Consider the following 22,562-nt stretch of genomic DNA (forward strand, 5'->3'; position numbering starts at 1 on the left):
CATCTCTCCCCAGTGGGGTGGGGTTATTCTGAAGGATACAGTGCAAGAAAAGAAGAAAAAAAAGAAGCCATCTAGCAACTAAAAGAGTGTTTTGAGGAGTTGTATGAAATGGAGGGTTACAAGGCAGCAGGCAGCCTTGGAAGGTTATAGGCAGCAGGAGAGTGGGGCAAGAAGGTATTAGCAAAAGAACAGAAAACATTGTTTCAGTCCAGGCTACCTTTTTGGGTGGGTGGGGAAGGAAACAGCAGGAGTCTTTATCCTGTAATTTCAGACCAACTGTTTTAAAGGTCACATTTCTGTGAATGCTGAAACTGCAATTACAGACATACCTCAGAGATACTGTGTGCTCAGTTCCAGACCACCACAATAAAGCAAATATTGCAATAAAGTGAGTCACATGAAACTTTTGCTTATCCAGTGTACATAAAAGTTAGGTTTACACTATACCATAGTCTATTAAGGGCTTCCCTAGTGGGTCAGATGGTAAAGAATCTGCCTGCAATGAGGGAGACCTGGGTTCGATCCCAGAGCTGGGAAGATCCCCTGGAGGAGGGCATGGCAACCCATTCCAGTATTCTTACCTGGAGAATCCCTATGAACAGAGGAACCTGGTGGCTACAGTCTACGGAGTCCCAAAGAGTCAGACACAACTGAGCGACTAAGCACATAGTCTGTTAAGCATGCAATAACATTATGTCTAAAAAAAATGTATCTGTGTTATTCATTCAATCATGTCCAACTCTTTGCAACCCCATGGACTATAGCCCACCAGGCTCTTCTGTCCACGGAATTCTTCAGGCAAGAAGACTGGAGTGGGTAGCCATTCCCTTTTCCAGGGAATCTTCCTTACCCAGGGATCAAACCTGGGTCTTCTGTATTGCAGGCAGATTCGTCACCATCTGAGCCACTGGGGACACGAGGTTTCCACAAACCAATTGTCAAAATCAAAGCACAATAACATAAAGTACAACAAAATGAGGTATGCCTGTTTCAAATTAAAGAAAAACAGTCAATGTAAAAGTTGTGAGTTGACTTTTATTCAGGGACTTTACAGAGAACTATTGCCCAGGAGATAGCCTTTCAGTAATTCTGTGGGGACTACTCCAAAGACATAGGGGAGGAGCCATTATATATATGATTTGGGGGGCCTGGAAAATAAATACACGTTGACAAACATATTTTGGGTAAAAGATGACTGCTAATTACAAAGAACAGATATCTCAAGTTAATAATTTTGATGCTTTTCTGTGTATGGGAAGTTTCAAGAACTGAGGGTCATTAAAATTCTTCCTTAAATATGGATCTTAGTTATCTACAGGCCCAAAGCAGAAAATGTTCTATGCTGTTTCCCTCACCCCATTCCGGCCCCTTCAAAGAGTGTACAGATGGCGGGCAACCTCATTGAGTTGCAACTTAACCCTTTCATAAATGGGGTGATGAGCCACAATCTTTGTTCTCTTTGTTTATACTTAAAAGTCTTGGATTGCTGCCTTGGGGAAAAATGACTCCATTTTGGGCCTTTTTAACTTGATACTGTATTGCATAATCAAAATTTGCTTTGAAAGTAGAATTTAAATGTTCTCAACACACACATGCACACAAAAAAATATGTGAGGTGATGGACATGTTAACTATCTAGATGAAGGGAATCATTCAAAATGTGCATATATATCAAATCACTACAATGTACACTTTAAATATCTTATGATTTCATTTGTCAATGATACCTCAATAAAGGTAAAAGTCTTTTGAAAAGTAAAATATCTTTCAAAAATGACCCTCTGGGGACACAGCAGCAAACTTGGGCAGGTATTCCTTTTCCAGACTATATGTAAAAATGCCATAGTAGAAAGAAGGATGTTGATAGGTTCCAGAACTTTACATAATTGCTCTAAGAAAAGCCTAGGGGAGAAAAAATTGTGTTATCAGTTCTTGAATAGGAAGAAATGACAATCTGAATATGTAAGAGGGCCAGTATCATGAAAGTAGATATTCTAGGTAAGAATTGTGATTTTTTTCTTTCCTTCTCACATTGTTTACCCAAAATGGTTCCCTAAAAGTTGATTTGAATAAGTTTATCACATAATGCCAAATTCCTTTCAATGCTGTTGTACAATTTTGCATTACCATCTGCAATATATGACAGTATTTGATAATTCACAGCCATGCTAACAGAGTGTGTTGTCAAATTCTTCGATTTCTGATGGATGAGATTTGAGAAATGGTGTTCAATATTGTTTTAAACTTTCTCTTATTGTGAGTAAGCGTGATTATCCTTTCATTTGTTTAAAAGATATTGTCTTTATGAACCGTGTATTGTGATTTTTTTCCATTTTCGTCATGGTTTGGCTCTCGTTTTCTGTTTTTTATTTAAATCAACCCTTTGTCTGTGGCACAACTGCAATTATTGTCTTTTAGTTTTCATTTCTTTTGCTATGTCTGTAGCACTTTTTGCCATGCAAAAAAAATTTTTTTTAAATCCTTAAGTACTTAAATGTATCAGTCTTTTACCTATCATTTCTTCTGATTTGGCTTAATAGTTAAGAACAGATTTCTCTTCTCTAGTTCAAAAGAAATTCATCTCGGTTTCTTCTGGTATTTGTATGTTTTCATGTTTTTTGATTTTAGATCTCAAACCTATTTTGCTAATAATGCTTTCAAGTCTTTTATAGTCTTATTGATTTTCTATCTACTTGTAGCAAACTATAATTGTAGACTTATCTATTTTTCTTTTCTAGACTGTCAGCTTTTATTTCATGTATTTTGAAGCTCTGGCAAGTGCATATACATTGAAGACTGTTATGTCTTTATGTTGAAATGATCTTTCTGTTATTATGAAATGTCTTCTTTACCCCTGGTAATATACTTGCCCTAAAGTTTACTTTGTCTCATATTAATACAGTTCACCTTTCTTAAGAGTAATGTTTGCATATTTTTTAACATGAATTTAAGAATATATTATATTCTTCCATATATAAATTTGTGTTAATATATTTCATTGGTTTTTTTTTTTTAAGCCAGTATGAAAATCTCTGCCTTTCCATTTTGATGTTTAGACCATTCATATTTAGTGTAATTTTCCATATGGTAAGGTTTAAATCTAACATTTTACTATTTTGTATTTTTCTGATGTGTTCATTCTCTCCTTTTTTTTTGCCTTTTCCTTTTTCTTTAATCAATTTTTAAATTCTATTTAATTTCCATTCTGGCTTATTAGCTGTATTTTTGTATTAGTTTTTTAATGGTTGATCTGGAGTTTACAACTGCATCTTTAACTTATACTCTATCTTCAAATACTATTGTGGTGGTGGTGGTTTAGTAGCTAAGTTGTGTCCAACTCTTGTGACCCCATGGACTGTAGCCCACCAGGCTCCTCTGTCCATGGGATTGTCCAGGCAAGAATACTGGGGTGGATTGCCATTTCCTTCTCCAGGGGATCTTCCCGACCCAGGAATCAAACCCGGGTCTCCTGCACTGCAGGCAGATTCTTTACCAACTGAACTATGAGGGAAGCCCCAACACTATTATACTATATGATAAAATGTTAAAATCATACAAGAGTATACTTACATTTCTCCCATACATCCTTTGTTGCTATTCTTGTCATACATTTCACTTTTATACAAGTTATTAACTTCAGGTTACTATTGTTGTTCAGTTGCTAAGTCACGTACCACTGTTTGTGACCCCATGGACTACAGCACACCAGGCCTTCCTGTCCCTCACTATCACCCAGACTTTGCCCAAGTTCATGTCCACTGAGTCAGTGATGCTATCCAACCATCTCATCCTCTGTCACTCTCTTCTTTTGCCTTCAGTCTTTCTCAGCATCAAGGTCTTTTCCAATGAGTTGGCTCTTTGCATAATGTGGCCAAAGTATTGGAGTTTCAGCATCAGTCCTTTTAATGAATATTCAGGGTTGATTTTCTTTAGGATTGAATGGTTTGCTCTCCTTAACTTCCAAGGGACTCTCAAGAGTCTTCTCCAGCACTAAAGTTTGAAAGCATCAATTCTTTGGTGTTCAGCCTTCTTTATGGTCCAACTCTCATATTTATACATGACTACTGAAAAGACCATAGCTTTCACTATGCAGACCTCTGTCAGAAAAGCGATATCTCTGCTTTTTAACAAACTGTCTAGGTGTATCACACCTTTCCTTCCAAGAAGCAGTTCAGTTCAGTTGCTTATTTGTGTCCAACTCTTTGTGACCCTATAGACTTCAGTATGCCAGGCTTCTCTGTCCATCATCAACTCCCAGAGTTTACTCAAACTCATGGCCACTGAGTCGGTGATGCCATCCAACCACCTCATCCTCTGTCATTGCCTTCTCCTTCCACTTTCAATCCTTCCCAGCATCAGGGTCTTTTCAAATGAGTCAGGTCTTCGCATCAGGTGACCAAAGTACTACAGTTTCAGCTTCAGCATCAGTCCTTTCATTGAATATTCAGAACTGATTTCCTTTAGGATGGAGGATTGGATCTCCTTGCACTCCAAGGGACTCTCAAGAGTCTCCTATAATACCACAGTTCAAAAGCATCAATTCTTCAGCACTCAGCTTTCTTTATAGTCCAACTCTCACATCCATATACTGGAAAAACTATAGTTTTGACTAGATGGACTTTTTTTGGCAAAGTAATGTCTCTGCTTTTTAATATGCTGCCTGGGCTGGTCATAACTTTTCTTCCAAGGAGTAAGCGTCTTTTAATTTCATGGCTGTAATCACCATCTGCAGTGATTTTGGAGCCCCCAAAATGAAGTCTGTCCCTATTTCCATTGTTTCCCCATCTATTTGCCATGAAATGATGGGACCAGATGCCATGATCTTAGTTTTATGAATGTTGAGTTTTAAGCCAACTTTTTAACTCTCCACTTTTACTTTCATCAAGAGGCTTTTTAGTTCCTCTTCACTTATGATGCCATAAGGGTGGTGTCATCTGCATACCTGAGGTTATTGATATTTCTGCCGGCAGTCTTGATTCCAGCTTGTGCTTCATCCAGCCTGGCATTTCTCATGATGTACTCTGCATATAAGTTAAATAAGCAGGGTGACAATATACAGCCTTGACATACTCCTTTTCCTATTTGGAACCAGTCTGTTGTTCCTTGTCCAGTTCTAACTGTTGCTTCCTGACCTGTATACAGGTTTCTCGGGTGGCAGTTCAGGTAGTCTGGTATTCCCATCTCTTGAAGAATTTTCCAGGTTGTTGTGATCCACACAGTCAAAGGCTTTGGCATAGTCAATAAAGCAAAAGTAGATGTTTTTTCTGGAACTCTATTGCTTTTTTGATGATCCAGCAGATGTTGGCAATTTGATCTTCTGTGTCTTCTAAATCTAGCTTGAACATCTGAAAGTTCACAGTTCACGTACTGTTGAAGCCTGGCTTGGAGAATTTGGAGCATTACTTTACTAGCACGTGAGATGAGTGCAATTATGCACTAGTTTGAGCGTTCTTTGACATTGCCTTTCTTTGGGATTGGAATGAAAACTGACCTTTTCCAGTCCTGTGGCCACTGCTGAGTTTTCCAAATTTGCTGGGCATATTCTGTGCAGCACTTTCACAGCACCATCTTTTAGGATTTTAAATAGCCCAACTGGAATTCCATCACATCCACTAGCTTTTTTGTAGTGGAGCAAGTACCTTCTAATTTCATGGCTGCAGTCACCATCTGCAGTGATTTTGGAGCCCAAGAAGAGAAAATCTCTCACTGCTTTATTTATGAAAATCAGTATATTTACTGGGTTTATTATTTCTGGCACCTTCATTCCTTTGTATAAATCCAGCTTTTAATCTTGTATCATTCTCTTTCAGCCTGGAGTAATACTTCTTTTACTGTAGTAAAATATGTTAGTGACCATTTATCTCAGATTTGTCTGAAAATATCTTTATTTTACCTTAATTTTGAAGAATATTTTTGTTACAGGAAGAATCAGTTATTTTCAGCATATTAAAAATATTCTATGATCTGACTTGCTTAGGTTCTAATGATAAAGTTGCTATCATTTTATTTTTGTTTCTTTGTGTATAATGTGTATTTTTGTTCCTCTTATTGCTTTTCAATTTTCTCTTTTATCAGTGCTTTTCACCAATGCAACTGTAATGTGCCTTGATGTGCCTTTTTCTTTAACTTATCCTATTTGGCATCAATTGAGATACTTGGATCTAGGGAGGTAGTTAAAAACGTATAAAACAGTGTTATATCTGAATTGCAAGAAGCTAGGAAAGACTGAATATGCTAAACAGAGACATGGAAGATATAGAAAAAAGATCAAAAATCAAACTCATAGGAATGAAACACACAGTATAAAAGAGACAGTACATTAGGTATTATAGAAGACTGATGAGTGAATTTAAAGCACTAGAAAACATCCCAAATGAAACACAGGGAAGAGATGAAATCTACCACAAACTACTTTAGGTTTCTGAGAACTAAAAGGTGAACTTATTGAATAAAAATAAGATGAGCTACAATGTGATGAAAGATGTGAGAAAGATTCTACAAAGGGAATGGAATAAGGGTGTAGCAAATGAGATTAAAAAGACTGCAAAGAGCATACAAGACCAAGCTGAGTTTATAAAACAAGATTTTTATGGATGTATTTTCCCATCAGCCACACTAGAAACACCAAAATAATTTTTGCCATTTCTCCTTTCTCTATTCCCTAAGCCATGCTAAGTTAGTCCCATGAATAACCTTCCTGGTTTCTAGTAGTCATCATTCTTTTCACTGACACCCTAGTTCTGGCTTTTTTGTTTGTCTAGATGTCAGCATGGTCTTCAAATTAATCTGCCTTCCATTCTGAATTGTGTTGCCAAATTCTTTTTCCTAAGGCACCAGTTTGATCATATCACTTTTTTTTTTTTTTGCTCTAAAATCTTCAAAGGATCTGCTGTCTTCTGAATAAAAATTTGGACTATGTTTCACCTGCAATTCAAAGTCCTACTTATTTCTCTAGCTTTTTATAAGTCTTATGGTATGCCTGTACTAAATTATCTGGAAATAATTCTAACAAACCTTCATTTTATTGCCTCTTACTTTGTCATTAATGAAAACAGTTACTGAGAATATTCAATGTAGTATTTTTGAAAAAATATATTTATTTATTTACTAATGGCTGTGCCAGGTCTCAGCTGCAGCACACTGGATCTTTGATCTTGTTGCAGCATGCAGGATCTTTTAGTTGTAGCATTTGAACTCTTAGTTGCAACATGTGGGATATAGTTCCCTGACCAGGGATTGAATCTGGGCCCCCTGTGTTGGGAGCATGGAGTCTTAGCTACTGGACCACCAGGGAAGTCCCTACAATGTAACATTAATCTAAATGCCAGGGATAAAGTCACTTTCTTTCAACCTAGTTTCATGGAAATCTGATCAACTTCATACAAATCCATATAATGAAGTTTCTGAACTTTCAAAGTTGAAGATCAGACCTAAATAAAAGTAAAATCACTATGGTACATTCATTTAGGAAGTTTTATGTGAAATAGCCAACTGGCCTCTCTGTTGAAAACATTATGGAATGAATTATTTGCATGAGACTCAAGAGAGAACCCTGAGACACAAAAATGTATGAGAATCATATTGAATGAAAAAGTTTTAATTTGTCCCGTACAGAACAATTTCCCTCTGTCTGGGCAAGGATGAATGACCTATACCACAAGAATGGAAAGTTAAAATTTCCCTGTGCTTTGGTGGAATGCTTTTGTGTGTAGAATATGTATTTCATCTCTTTGACAAATATTTTTGTGTATCTACTAATATGCCCTATACTAAATGCACAGGTCAATGAGATCCTAAAAATGGCCTGGACTCAGAGAAATGAAGCTATGAACATTAATAGCATTGTTTACGGTATTTATGTTTCTCCGTGAATAAAACCCATGACTTTTTGGTAGCAAAGTGAATTACTAAGGTGGGTATGAGTCTAAGTAGTGAGTGTGAGTGAATTATTGGCCAATAGTCTATTATAGGGATACTGAGTGAGTGTGACAATGTGTATTCATAAAGGGAAAAGTCACCTCATGTTTTAAAGTCTTCTATTAAGATGGCCCAGAGTCACACATCAGAAAAGGAATGTGGATTAGTTTAGGTATTCAAGCATTTTCAAAGGCCTCTTCTAATTCTTAGGATTATAGAAGTTTATTGTCAAAACTGAATTTTTTGTATTTTCCTCTCTTAAAAGGCTACCCAGACACTCTGTCACGCTTGTCAAAATAAAGGTTAAAATTCTGAGACTGGACTTCCCTTGTGGTTCAGTGGTTAAGAACCCAGTTGCCAAATTGAGCCATGGTCTGGGAAGATCCCACATGCCATGGGGCAAGTAAGCTGGTGCACCACAAGTACTGAGGCAGTGTGCCCGGACCCCAAGTTCTGTATGAAGAGAAAGAAAGTGAAAGTGAAGTCGTGTCCGACGCTTTGTGACCCCATGGACTGTAGCCTACCAGGCTCCCCCCTCCATGGGATTCTCCAGGCAAGAGTACTGGAGTGGGTTGCCATTTCCTTCTCCAGGGGATATTCCTGACCCAGGGATCGAACCTGGGTCTCCCACATTCCAGGCAGACACTTTAACCTCTGAGCCACCAGGGAAGCCCTGGTGATCAAGAGAAGCCACTGTGATAAGAAGCCCACACACCCTAGTGCAACTGCGTCGTGCCCCCTCACCTCAACTAGAGAAAGCCTGCATGCGGCAAAAAAGACTCAGTGCAGCCAAAATAAATAAATAAATAAAAATAAAAACATTCAGATATATTTACCATGAAATCAACGAAAGAAACTTAAGCTCTTGGGATCCTCACTGGCACTGGTTCCTTTTAAATAAGGAAGTATTCACTTTTGAAGAAGTGAATACTACTGTAATTCTATATTTTTCCTTTTAAAAGACCCCAAGAATTGTAAAAGCTTTAGAGCTCTCTTTCTCTCTCTCAATCTCTCTCTCTCTCTCTCTCTCTCTCTCTATATATATATATATATATATACACACATGTACATATATAGGGCTTCCCTTGTGGCTCAACTGGTAAAGATTCCAACCACAATGTGGGAGACCTGGGTTTGATCCCTGACTTGGGAAGATACCTTGGAGAATGGAAAGGCTACCTACTCCAGTATTCTGGCCTGGAGAGTTCCATGGACTGTATAATCCATGGGGTCACAAAGAGTCAGAGACTACTGAGTGACTTTCACTTCCCTAGGTCTCAGTATACCTAGAAATGTCTCTGGTATAAACCTCAGAATTCTTAGAACTTTAGAATTCTTGTTCACCTCATTTTATTTAATTCTAAGAATTAATATTTCATCCTTCAAAACTCTCTTGGATTTTTCTTCTCTTGTCAGTTTCTGCTGATTACTATGCAATTTAGTTCAGGGCATCTTCACTTGAAAAATTGTATCATGATGATAGCCTCATAGTTGGTTTTACTGACTGCAACTCTCCTCCAAATAAATCTATCCTTTGTAAAGTTGGCAGACTAATCTTCTTAAAAAAAAACAGAGATTATTTTGCAAAATTCCCATCCAAACTCAAGATATTTTGGTGTCTTTCCACTATCACGGCTCTTTTACACTTGAGATATTTAAATGCTCAGGCAAAAGTGTGGCAGTCAATCAGAGGGTACTTGAAGCCACATAAGAAATGTGAAATTTTTCTAGAGTGTCATTTTTACTTGATAGCAAGTAGTTTAAAAGATTACTCCCCCCTCCTGTTCTTCAACAATATCAAGCAGATATACAGTTAAATGCAAAAAAGAAAAATACTTTTAAGCTCAGATGCACAGATTTAGATTTACTATTATTCTTGGCTCCTGACACATTCTCACCAATTGTTCATTCAAGGCTAGAACCTTCATTCATTCTGTCAACTACAAATTGGCACTTACCAAGAGCATCACCAATGCCTGAACAACAAGGCATTTGCCATCTGCCTCTACTGAGATTGAACCCCACTGCTATAGCTGTTGACCTTCAACAACCCCTGAGGGAATTCAGGGTGGAGTGAGGCGCTCTGTGCTCCAGGAAATCTGGTGGGACAGGTCTTTAGATAGTTGGATGTTTTTAGGAATAGATTTTATTATCTCAGTCCTTGCATCTCCTCCCTTCATGGTGACATCAGACCCTCAAGACTAACAAAAAACCTTTTGTAAATTGAGGGCTTCATGGTATTGAACTCCCCTTTCACCAAAACCTTATATATTGACTTTCCCCCACTGCCACTTTGGAACAGTATCTCAGAGCTATCTGAGATGCTGCCTCCTGGGCTACAGTCCTCTTTTTGCCCCAAATAAAACTTAACTCATAACTCTCAAGTTGCACATCTTTTTTTTAGTCAACAATTCTTTCATTTAAAATAATACAACAGGACTTTCTTGGTGGTCCAGTGATTAGGAATCCACCTACCAATGCAGGGGCATGGGTTTAATCCCTGGTCTGGGAAATTTCCACTTGCTGAGAGGCAACTAAGCCTCTGTAGCACAACTAGTGAAGTCTGTGTGCCATAGAACCTGTGCTCCACAACACGAGAAGCCACCACACTGAGAAGCCCACTCACTGCAGCTAGGCAGTAGCCCCTACTCAAAGCAATGAGAATGCCCATGCACAGCAATGAAGATCCAGTGTAGCCAAAAATTAATTACTTAAAAAAATACCCATGAAATTACCAACATGAAAACTAGAACATGAATTTACATTTACATTCACCTCTTTGACCTTCCATTGCATCATCCAGTCGCTCAGTCATGTCTGACTCTTTGCGACCCCATGGACTGTAGCCTACCAGGCTCCTCTGTCCATGGAATTTTCCAGGCAAGAGTACTGGAGTGGGTTGCCATTTCCTTCTCCAGGGGATCTTCCCGACTCAGGGATCGAACCCAGGTCTCCCACACTGCAGGCAGACACTTTACCATCTGAGCCACCAGGGAAGCCCCCCTATTCAAGGTACCACTATCTAAATCATCATTCTCCAAGATGGCAGAGTAGAAGGACATGCACTTATCTCCTCCTGTGAGAGCACCAAAATCACAATTAGCTGTTGAACATTCAACAGAAGGACTGTGGAACAAACAAAAAAAAAGATGTGATGTGAAAGTCGCTCAGTCATGTCCAACTCTTTGTGACCCCATGGACTATACAGTCCACGGAATTCTCCACACCAGAATACTGGAGTGGGTAGCTGTTCCCTTCTCCAGGGGCTCCTTCCAACCCAGGAATTGAACCAGGGTCTCCTGCATTGCAGGGGATTCTTTACCAATTGAGCTATCAGTGAAGCCACCTGCCCCTGCCTCCCCCCAACCCCAAAAAGGTAAAAAGACAAAGAAGAAGCCGCAGTGAGATGGTAGGAGGGGTACAACTGCGATAAAATCAAATCTCATACCTGCAAGGTGGGTGACCCACAAACTGGAGAACAATAATACCAAAGAAGTTCTCCCACTGTTGTGAAGGTTCTGAACCCGACAGCAGGCTTTCCAGCCTGGGGATCCAACAAAGGGACTGGGAATCCCCACAGAATCCCCACCTTCAAGGCCATCGGTATTTGACTATAGGACTTCCACAGGACTGGGAAAAACAGAGACTCCATTCTTGAAGGGCACAAACAAAATCTTGCACACACCAAGACCCAGAAGAAAGGAGCAGTTACCCCCAGGAGACTGAACTAAAATTATCTGCTAGTGTTGAACCATCTCCTGTGGAGGCGGGATCAGCAGGGGCCACCACAGGGATGCAGGGACTGGCAGCACCTGTCTGGGAATATCCCAGTTGGAGGTTCCTCTTGGAGGCTGCCATTAATCCTACCTTAGATCCCTGGGCTGGGTTGCCTCAGGCCAAACAACTACCAGAGAGGGAGTATGACCCCACCCATCAAGCAGGTAATTGGATTAAAGCTTAACTGAGCAAGGCCCTGCCCACCAGAGCAAGATCCAGTTTTTCCCACCATCAGTCCCTCCCATCAGGAAGCTTACACAAGCCTCTTAGCTTCCTCCATCAGAGGGCAGACAGAAGAAGCAAGAAGAACCACAGTCCCACAAAAATCACATTATAGAAAGTTAATGAGTATGGAAGAGCAGAAAGTTATGCCCCAGATTTAGGGACAAGATAAAACCCCAGAAAAAAACAATAAAAAAAAAAAAAACTTAAACAACTAAAAAACAACTAAATTCAGGATCTCAGGAAAATAAAGATGAATAATACACTAGAAGGAATAAACAGAATTACTGAGGCAGAAGAATGGATAAATGACCTCGAGGACAGGATGGTGGAAATCACTGCTGCAGAGCAGAATATAGAGAAAAGAACACCCTGAGAGACCTCTGAGACAACATTAAGTGCACCAACGTTCACATTATAGGGGTCCCAGAACGTGAAGAGAGAAAGGACTTGAGAAAATATTTGAGGAGATAATAGATGAAAATTTCCCTAACATGGGAAAGGAAATAGTCGACCAAGTTGCGGAAGCACAGTGGAAATACCTAAAGAGGAACACATCAAGACAGATAGTAATCAAACTGACAAAAAGACAAAGATAAAATATTAAAAGCAACAAGGGAAAAGTGACAAATAACATACCAGGAAACCCCCACCAGGCTATCAGCTGATTTCTCAACACAAACTCTTTAAGCCAGAAGGGAATGGCATGATACATTTAAACCAATTAAACGGAAGAATATACAACCAAGACTACTATACCCAGTAAGACTCTCCTTCAGATTTGAAAGCTTTTCAGACAAGCAAAAGTTAAGAGAATTTAGCACCAAAAAACCAGCTTTACAACAAATGATAAAGGAAATTCTCTAGGTAGGAAACACAAAAGAAGGGAAAGACCTACAGAAAATAAACCCAAAACAGTTAAGAAAATGGTAATAGGATCATACATATAGATAATTACCTTAAATGTAAATGGATTAAATGCACCAACCAAAAGAGTCTGGCTGGGCAGATATAGAATGTATATTAGATATGTGTGTGTGCATGCTAAGTCACTTCAGTCATGTTCAACTCTTTGCAACCCTGCAGACTGTAGCCCACCAGGCTTCTCTGTACGTGAGATTTTCCAGGCAAGAATACTGGAGTGGATTGCCATGCTCTCCTCCAGGGGATCATCCTAATTCAGGGATCGAACCCACTTCTCTTATGTCTCTTACACTTGCAGGTGGGTTCTTCGCCACTAGCACCACCTGGGAAGCCCCAGTAGTTATATGTGCATGTATGCAATTCCACTTACCACATCACTTGCTTGACCCCCAAACTGTATTACATACACTGTTTTATACTGTTAGGTTAATCGTAATGATCTTTTATTTTTTGTCTACTGATTGTGAAAACTGATAAATATTTTTTATTATTGTGATTATGTAACTGTTACTCACTTAATACCATTGTAGCATGACTGGTCAACAGAAAAATAATAGAACTCTATATCAGCAAAACTACTATTTAATAGAAAAACCTGTAATCACTTTTTAAAATCCTGATGCATATCCTAGTTATCTTGGAATTTTTTGAAAAATACAAACACCCATGTATTGTTTTACTTTCTCCAGAGCTCCAGATATCTTTCTAATGAGCATCCATGTTTAAAAACAACTGTACTATATGAAGATCTTTTACTTTATCTAGTTTGCTTCACTTTTTCTATTTCATATTCAGTGCTCCCATTTCAATTAGTTTTTTTTTAATTTCTCCATCTCCTTTTTTTTTGGATGTCCTTTCCCAAGCCTTTATCAAGCATGGTAGCTTGATAGATATATATATATATATATATATATATATATGTATATTTTGTATATATATATATTTTTTGTATATATATTTTCAGTTCAGTTCAGTCACTCAGTCGTGTCTGACTCTTTGTGAACCAGTGGACTGCAGCACATACATATAATAATGTATAATATATATATATATTTTAGAGAACTTATGAAATTTTGCCTAATTGAAACATTTATGACATTTTGATTCCACTTATTTGACTTAGTATGAAAAGAATGCTAGATTTCTAATTTAAAAAATATGCAACAAGCAATAAAGGTTTACAGTATAGCACAGGGAACTCTAGTCAATATCTTGTAATAACCTATAATGGAAAATAATCTCAAAAATATATGTGTATATGTATAACCTTGCTGTGCATCTGAAACACTGTAGGTCAACTATACTTATAAAAAAAAGTATATATTAAAAACAATCATTTTCCTGCCTTTCTTTTTATTATCACCTATATATACATGTATATATATATGAATATATATATACACACATATATATTCCTAAATAGTGTTGGGTGGGGAACTTAGAAGTTATTAACAATACAAAGTCTACTTCATGCTGTATATAATTCTTACATTCTTTTCACTCAATATCATATTGCTAGGATTAATTAAGGCATGCTTGTGTGCATGCTCAGTTGCTTCAGTTGTGTCTGACCCTTTGCAACCCTATGGACCGTAGCCCATCAGCCTCCTCTGTCCATGGGATTCTTCAGGCAAGAATATTGGAGTGGGTTGCCATGCCCTCCTCCAGAAGATCTTTCTGACCCAGGAAATCAAACCCGCGCCTCCTGCACTGCAGATTTTTTACCTACTGAGCCAACTGGAAAGCCCATTATTAAGGACTGTAACTGTAGTACTGTAAAATCTAGAGTATATATCCTAATTTATCTATCCTCTATTTGTATATGGGCATTTGGGTTGTTTTTAGATTTTGATATTAAAGAGAATGTTCATATGAATAATCTTATATATATCCTGGTACTTGTTCAAGTTTCTTTTGGGTATATACCTAGGAGCAAAATGGTAGGTCATGGGGTACGCAAATGTTTATCTCTACAGGGTAATGACAAACTTTTGGAGGGGATGGTACCAATTTACACTCCCACAAGGATCAAAAGACTCTGCTGATCCATATCCTCTAGATATGGTCCAATTAACAAAGTCTTTTAAAATTTATGGTACCATATGCACAATATCAAGCCTACCTTTTTAACTGTGTCTTAGGGTACAGTTCCCCCTTCATGGATAACAGCTTTGACATGTTGAAGAGGCTTGCGTAACTCAATGAAGCTATTAGCCATGCCGTGCAGGGCCACCCTAGACAAATGGGTTATAGTGAAGAGTTCTGACAAATCATGGTCTACTGCAGGAGGAAATGGCAACCCACTCCAATATTCTTGCCATGAGAACCCCACTGACAGTATGAAAAGGCAAAAAGATATGACAGTGGAGCAATTACTAATAGCTCCAGAAAGAATGAAGTGGCTAAAAAAAAACAAAAGCCAAAAACCATGAAGCAGATACACTGAGTTGTGGATGTGTCTCAAGTGGATACAACATTCAGTTGTGGATGTGTCCAGTGGTGAAAGTAAATTCCAATGCTATAAAGAACAATACTGCATAGGAACCTACAGTGTTAGGTCCATGAATCAAGGTAAATTGGAATGGTCAAGCAGATGATAAGACTGAGCACTGACATCTTAGGAATCAGTAAAGTAAAATGGATGGGAATGGGTAAATTTAATTCAAATGATCATTATGTATACTACTAGGGGTAAGAATCCCTTAGAAGGAATGGAGTAACCCTCTTAGTCAACAAGAGTCCAATTCATTCATATTGCTATACAACAATCAGCCACCACATCCATCTTCAGAACTTTTCATCTTCCCAAACTGAAATTCTGTGCCTATTAAACAATAACTCTTCTCTCTCTCCTCTTCCCAGTCCTGATCATCCACCATTCTACTTTCTGTGTCTTTGGACTGGCAACTCTAAGCACCTCATACTGGAATCACACAGTATTTATCCTTTTGTGACTGGCTTATTTCACTCAGCATAATGTCTTCCAGGCTCATCTATGTTGCAGTATGTATTAGAATGTTCTTTTTAAGACTTAATAATTATATATATATGTATATATATATAAGGGAAGTGTAAGTATATATGTAAGTATAAGGGAAGAAGAGAAAACTGGAGTTTGGGTGAAAGAACTGCATAGATTCAGTTTGGAATATCCACATGAAAATGCCTAGTTGGCAGTTAGATACTAGGTCTGAGAATCAGAAAAAAAATTTCCGCTACCAGTGGATAGATGGTAACTGCTATTGAAGAAAGCAAGGTCACCAGGAAAATGAATAGAATGAGAAAAAGCTAGTCCAAGGATTATGTGCTAGGTGGTTTAATAAGAACCAATATTAGTAATAGTTAACACTTACTATGAACTTTCTAGGAGCCAAGTACCATTTTAAATACTTTACTCACATAATTAAAAAAAAAAACCCTTTGGACTAAGGTGCTATTATTATTATATCATTTAAGGAAACCAAGGGACAGTGCAGTGAAATAATTTGCCTAAAAGTGCACATCTACTTGAGTGGTGAAGCTAAGACTTGAAGACAGGTAGCCTGACTCCAGAACTTTGCCCCTAGCCTTATATAAACCTCATAGTAATTCTGCAAAGTAGATATTTTTACCTCCATTTCACATATTAAAAAAAAAAAAGAGGCTCAGAGAAATTAAATTCACTTCCTAGAATAATACAGGTTGCATGAGGTAGGGTTACAATTTAAACCTAAAGACCATATTCTTTCATACCTCAGTTAAGAGAAGTGATTTAATTCCTCTCATAATCTTTTACAATGCTGAGCCTAGTAGTAAATATAATTATTACTAATAATAATGTAAGAACACTGAAGTTTAGCTCCCACTTACCTTTCATAGAAAGTTACTTGAGGTTGTACCACAACTTAAAAAAAAAAAGTATAAACTAAGGCAGAAGATGTTGGTTCAGGAAATAGTGACTCCTATCCTAGAGAAGAGTGAGAGGAAGTCCCAGGACATAAGCCTTGTAATAATCATAGAAATTAAGAGCAGTACAGTGACTTTTTGGAGTGGTCTTCAGGGACAAAACTTTGAAACCTAAAAATCAGTACAACTGAGTGCTTAAAGACATGATAAATGAATCTGGTAGCATGCAATAAAGATGTCATTGAATTGCCTCTAGCACTGTTCTTCAGCAAAAGGGTCACATCATTGCCCTAGAGAGGGCTTTCCAGGTGGCACTGGTGGTAAAGAATCCACCTGCCAATGCAGTAGACATAAAAGACAAGAGTTCGATCCCCTGGTCAGGAAGATACCCTGGAGAAGGGAATGGCAACCACTTCAGTATTCTTGCCTGGAGAATTCCATGGACAGAGGAGTCTGTCAGGCTCCTATGCATCCATTGGGTAGCAAAGAGCTGGACATGACTCAGCAACTAGCATACACAGAGAAGGAAATGTTATCCCAACAGTAGACAGTTTTGTAGTAAATATTAACTGAGGAATAAATTAAAGGCTTTTTATTACATTTTAACACCTCTGGATGAAATGCATCTTACAATCATGGTTTTCTTAGTTATTTTCTTTCTTAGTAGTACATAAAATAGCATGTTGGACTTGATCAAATGTGTGTGCCACAGTTTTATATGTTTTATAATATACTTTAATCTTCATAATGGTTTCATGTAGTTGATGCTATTACTATTTTACAGGTAAGGAAACTGAGGCTCAAAGATGTTAATATGTTCAAGGACTGCTGTCAATTAAGTGGAAAAGCAAGTACTACAAACCAGGTATGGGGAATTCCCTGGCGGTTCAGTGATTAGGACTCAGTGCTTTAACTGCCTGGCCCCAGGTTCGATCAGCAAGTCTTGTGGCATGATGGCAAAAAAAAAAAAAAAAAGACAGAAAGGAAATCAAGAGAGAAAACCAAGTCTAACTTCAAAGGTCATGCTCTGTTGTACCTCAACATTTACCATGGGTGATACAAAGCTGAATAAAAACCATCTAAGTTGAACAGTTCAAATGAGATGAAGCTTTTCCAGCTCCTCCAGAAAGAGCCAATCTTGCCCTCATCTGTGCTTGTAACATTTTATGAACATCTCTGTGAATGTAAAATGTCACTTGCCATATCAGCAAACACATGATGCTGCAGCCATCAAGCCATCAGCCACTATTGAGCCCAGGAGGAGCTCAGGAAAGAGACAAACAGGCTGCCCACCACCAAGCTGTCAGCCACTGCAATGGTGCACCCTGAGGGGATTCAGGAAGGAGTTAGGAAAAAAAAAAAACACAACAACTGGACCTAGATCGTTAAGGTGCATATCGAAAGAATAACTTCAATAAGCCCAGACTCTTGCATCTTCCCATATATGGCTAAATTCATTAACTTGAGATGTCTGGTTTTTCTTTAATTAGCAGTGATCACTTGACTTCCAACCTGGTTTTTGTTGTAAAAACTCCTCCTGGCTCCTCCCATACCCCTTTGGATCAGTCCCTCAGAGCTCCTTGGCTGCCTTCAGGGCGTAAGGCCTCAGAAAGACTTCTGAACAAAAATGTTAACTCCCAACTTTGAGGTTGTAAGGTGGTTTTTGTTGTTTTTTTTTTTTTCAATCAACACCTCTCTTATATCTTATTATAACATGTAACTTCCAAGGAGGTCAGAAATAGTATCTTGATAATTACCGTTTCCAATCACTGTAGTGTCTACCAGTGATCCTCACACATGTAGAAGCTCAATGTCATTAAAAGGAAACAGGATGTCTGCCACTAAGTCTAAAGAGGAGACAAGAAATGCATATATAAGAAATAAAGGCCAAATACAGTTGTTACAGGGAAATTATAAATAAAGTGCATTGGTGTTTAGGAGAAAAGAACAAAGAATAGAAAGTACAAGTTAAGGGGAGATAGTTCAGCCAGATTCCCGATTTTCATACACACTCACACAGACATAATCAGTCTGGAAAAGCTGAAAAGGCTTAAACTAAGCTGCTAAGACAACTTCTTTCTTCAACCGTTTTTCCTGTATTTCAGGTGGATTCTTTACTTTCTGAGCCACCAGGGGAGCCCTTTAATGAGTTACCAGCATTTATAGATTAGAACATTTAAAATTTCACATAACTCAGGATTTGGGGATTTTCTTGAAAAATGGGAAGATACTGGAAACTGGGTGCTCATTCTCCAAGGTAAATTGGTTACATGCATCAATGGTTCCTTTCAGATCAAGTTCCTGCTCCCTTACTCATCGTAGTACCTCCCACCATTTTCTTAAGCCCACCCTGTGTAATGGTGTTTATTTGAGAGTACGTTATCAGTTCAGTCGCTCAGTCGAGTCCAGCTCTTTGCGACCCCATGAACCGCAGCACGCCAGGCCTCCCTGTCCATCACCAAGTCCCGGAGTCCACCCAAACCCATGTCCATTGAGTCGGTGATGCCATCCAACCATCTCATCCTCCGTCGTCCCCTTCTCCTCCTGCCCTCAGTCTTTCCCAGTATCAGGGTCTTTTCAAATGAGTCAGCTTTTCGCATCAGGTGGCCAAAGTATTGGAGTTTCATGAGTGTATGAATGACCACCTCCTAAGACATGCCACTCACTGCTCTACTACACACCAGGTATTTTCAAGGACTGCGTCTTTGCCTTTCTTCAAAACACTGACTCCTCTTAGCCACTGCTTCAATTCCTTTTATTAGCTCCTTCTGACCACCTGCTGAACCAGGTCACCGCAGCATTCTGATCACACTTCTGTAAAAGTTCTAATCACATCGTATGCACAAGTTTCTCTCCTTTGCTAGGATGGGAGTGCCTGAAAGCCAGCGGCCCGGGGCTCATTGATGTTCGCGCTTCCAGCCCCAAATCCGTGACCTGGAACCTAAACAGAGTTTAAGTACGTGTGTTTGGAAGCCAATTTCCCCACTTTAGGCAAACCGAAACTAAACTATCTACTCGGCTTTAAATGTGGGACTGAGACAGAAACACGGACGAGCAGACGAGTCAAAAACCGCACACTCGGGGTGAAAGGAAAGAACACCTCAGCACCGCACTAGCAGACGTTACCAGACCAAGTCCCGCCGCTCCAGTAGTCTCAAGCACACCAGGTCCAACTCTCGCGAGGTTGGGCCTGAAAGCCAGCTCATCCGCCCCAGAAACTTGGAGCGCGGTTTCCGCAGGATTCTCGCGGCAACAGGGCACGCCAGAATGGGCACTTCCGGCGCTGCGCCCAGGAAGCGGAAGTGAGGCTTCCTATCTGTCAGAGTCGGTGTGTTACTCCGCGGTCCTGAAATCTAGGAAAATCGTTTTCGCTCCGCTTCTCCTGGCTGTCAAGGGCTTCCCCCGTGCAGGGTGGGAGTGCAGAGAGTGAACCGTCGCGAGATGAGCACGATGTTCGCAGACACGCTGCTCATCGTTTTTATCTCCGTGTGCACCGCTCTGCTTGCCGAGGGTGAGAGCAGCTAGTTTTTTTGACGTGTGATCAGACCCCGAGGGAAGGGAAGGATCCTAGGCCCCGGGTCCCTCGAGCCTCCAAGAGAGAGGTCACGAGCCTTGCTTCCTTTAGTGGCGGTGGGGATGCGTCTCATGTACTCTACTTCAGGGAATCTTACCTTCAGGAGTATGAGAGAATCCAGTGTGGAATCCATTGCCAGGTTTCTCCGGTCCAGAGTAGATTTCATTTGCGTGTTTGTGGCGACAACTTCGAGTCGTGTCATGGTTGTTTTGGTTGAACATCAGTTGTTAAGCACTAGTGAATATAAGGCAAAAAGTCAAAATCCATTCTTATCTAACAGTAACCACTAATAAGGGTTTTGTTACGGTTCCAAACATTTCTTTATTAGCATTCTGCTTTTAATGTTTCAGGTATAACTTGGGTCCTGGTTTACAGGACAGACAAGTACAAGAGACTGAAGGCAGAAGTGGAAAAACAGAGTAAAAAATGTAAGTATGCCAACATCCTTTAGAAACAAGTCAGGTTTACTGAAGTGCATGTTCACAGGACGTATTTTAGGAGCACCAACGGTTATAAAATTTTATAGGAGTAGGTGAATCCGACTTGAAGTCTATTTAGAAATATAAGACTTTTGTGCAAAATATGTACTACAAACAGCAGAGCAACTCACGGGAGTCGTACTTGTTATGTGTTTTGGCAGTTCTAAAGAAGATATCCTGTTCAGTTGTGAGGGGCCATTGAAGCCTTTGTGATGCAGATAGCTTTGGAGTCCTTCTTGGGTAGTTAGAATTTGGACAGAGGATGACATGGGGAAGGAATTCCAGGCAAAGAAGATAGCATATGTGCAAAAAATATGGAAATTTTAACTCCTAAGGTGTGTCTGGAGAACATTAGGTCATTATGATTGGTGTCAAAGTTAAATGGTGTCTTTAGGGTTAAGCCCAATTTTCTGTTGGATCTGATGGTTGAAGGAATATTTGAGAAAAGGGTTAAGAGCAAGTTGAGTTGTTTTTGAAATAAAACAGGAATTCCACAGGATACAGCTGAGGGAGCTGCTAGAGGTATAATATGGATGGTTCCTTATAGGTTTGGTCTGGTTTTCAGTCTTCTGTCTTATAAAGATTAACTTTCACATCTTAACTTTCTGTATTCCATAACTTTTCTGTATGTATTCATAGGAGTTTGAAGTCTTCTTTCTTACAACATGCCATTTCTAATATCCACATAGCAACTATTTGTGTAAATATTGTAGTATAAATATTTTTCTCCCTTTGTAAAAAAAGGAGATTGAGACTCAGAAAGGTTAAATGACATGTTAATGTCTCAGAGCAAACAAAGAATTAGAAACCAAATCCAAACCATCACCGACACAATGGACATGGGTTTGGGTGGACTCCAGGAGTTGGTGATGGACAGGGAGGCCTGGCGTGCTGCAGTTCATGGGGTCGCAAAGAGTCAGACTTGAGTGAGCGACCGAACTGAACTGATGTCAGTTCTATTTCCAGTTTTTTAAGGAATCTCCACACTGTTCTCCATAGTGGCTGTACTAGTTTGCGTTCCCACCAACAGTGTTAGGGGGGTTCCCTTTTCTCCACACTCTCTCCAGCATTTATCGTTTGTAGACTTTTTGATAGCAGCCATTCTGACTGGTGTGTGTACTCACTCTTTTAATAAACTCATTTATGTGCTCTATTTGCCATGGACCTCCAAATATATGTCTTTAGTCATTTATCCTTAATGCCAGATTCAGATATCCAATTATCAACTTGTTAATTCTACTGAAATGTCTAATAATCATCTTAAACCCAACCTGTCCAAATTGAACTCTTGTTACTCACTTCTAAGCCTGTTATGTATGTAACCTTCACAATCTTGGTCATTGGTAATACTGTCCCTCCAGTTGTTCAGGACATAATCCTCCTGTTGTTATCTGTAACTTTTCTCTCACAGCCACATCCAGTACTGTTGGCCTGTCTTCAGATATATCCACAGCCTAACCACTTTACATCATTTCCACTGCTAACTACCAGAGTCTAAGCTGCCATCATTCTTTGCATGAATTATTATGATAGCCTCGAACAAATGTTCCTGTTTCCCTGTGTCTATTCCCAAGATAGCAACCAGGATAATCCTTTCTTGTACTATATCAGTTCATGTCCCTCCTCTACTCATAACTCTATGATGGTGTCCCATTTGACTCAGAGGGAAAAAAACACAAAGTTTTTGCAGAGGTCCCAAGTTACAGCTCTGAGCTTCTTTCCCTCTCACTCACTGTGCTCCACTCTCACTGACCTGTTGCTGTTCCTCACTACACGTCAGCCTC

General features: G+C 39.3%; 2 protein-coding genes and 2 long non-coding RNA genes across 7 annotated transcripts in view; 2 read left to right on the plus strand and 2 right to left on the minus strand.

Moving 5' to 3' along the window:
* LOC101907566 (uncharacterized) overlaps positions 1–18,331 on the plus strand; it is a 45,108-nt gene extending 26,777 nt beyond the window's left edge. The window contains exons 5-6 of one of the 2 annotated variants that reach the window (XR_009493817.1): positions 15,703–15,843; positions 17,510–18,331. This is a non-coding gene — a long non-coding RNA (uncharacterized lncRNA). The remainder of the gene's footprint in view (positions 1–15,702; positions 15,844–17,509) is intronic. The other variant, XR_009493818.1, reaches the window with a different exon arrangement.
* Positions 1–19,903, minus strand: part of LOC101907516 (uncharacterized) — a 36,176-nt gene extending 16,273 nt beyond the window's left edge. The window contains exons 1-2 of one of the 2 annotated variants that reach the window (XR_805254.3): positions 19,852–19,903; positions 18,483–18,572 (exon numbers count right to left, since the gene is read on the minus strand). This is a non-coding gene — a long non-coding RNA (uncharacterized lncRNA). Of the gene's footprint in view, positions 1–18,482; positions 18,573–19,825 lie in introns of both variants that reach the window. The other variant, XR_233809.5, reaches the window with a different exon arrangement.
* The window catches only part of UCK2 (uridine-cytidine kinase 2), a 125,432-nt gene extending 104,916 nt beyond the window's left edge, over positions 1–20,516 (minus strand). The window contains exon 1 of the mRNA XM_059884833.1: positions 20,397–20,516. Within this exon, the coding sequence (XP_059740816.1) occupies positions 20,397–20,501 (105 nt within the window). The 5' untranslated portion in view covers positions 20,502–20,516. The remainder of the gene's footprint in view (positions 1–20,396) is intronic.
* Positions 20,016–22,562, plus strand: part of TMCO1 (transmembrane and coiled-coil domains 1) — an 85,249-nt gene continuing 82,702 nt past the window's right edge. The window contains exons 1-2 of one of the 2 annotated variants that reach the window (XM_059884852.1): positions 20,016–20,236; positions 20,650–20,727. In XM_059884852.1, coding sequence (XP_059740835.1) covers positions 20,167–20,236; positions 20,650–20,727 — 148 coding nt within the window. In that variant the 5' untranslated portion in view covers positions 20,016–20,166. The remainder of the gene's footprint in view (positions 20,237–20,649; positions 20,728–22,562) is intronic. The other variant, NM_001034766.2, reaches the window with a different exon arrangement.

The sequence above is a fragment of the Bos taurus genome, chromosome 3 (genome assembly GCF_002263795.3).
Source record: "Bos taurus isolate L1 Dominette 01449 registration number 42190680 breed Hereford chromosome 3, ARS-UCD2.0, whole genome shotgun sequence".
Lineage (NCBI taxonomy): Eukaryota > Metazoa > Chordata > Mammalia > Artiodactyla > Bovidae > Bos > Bos taurus.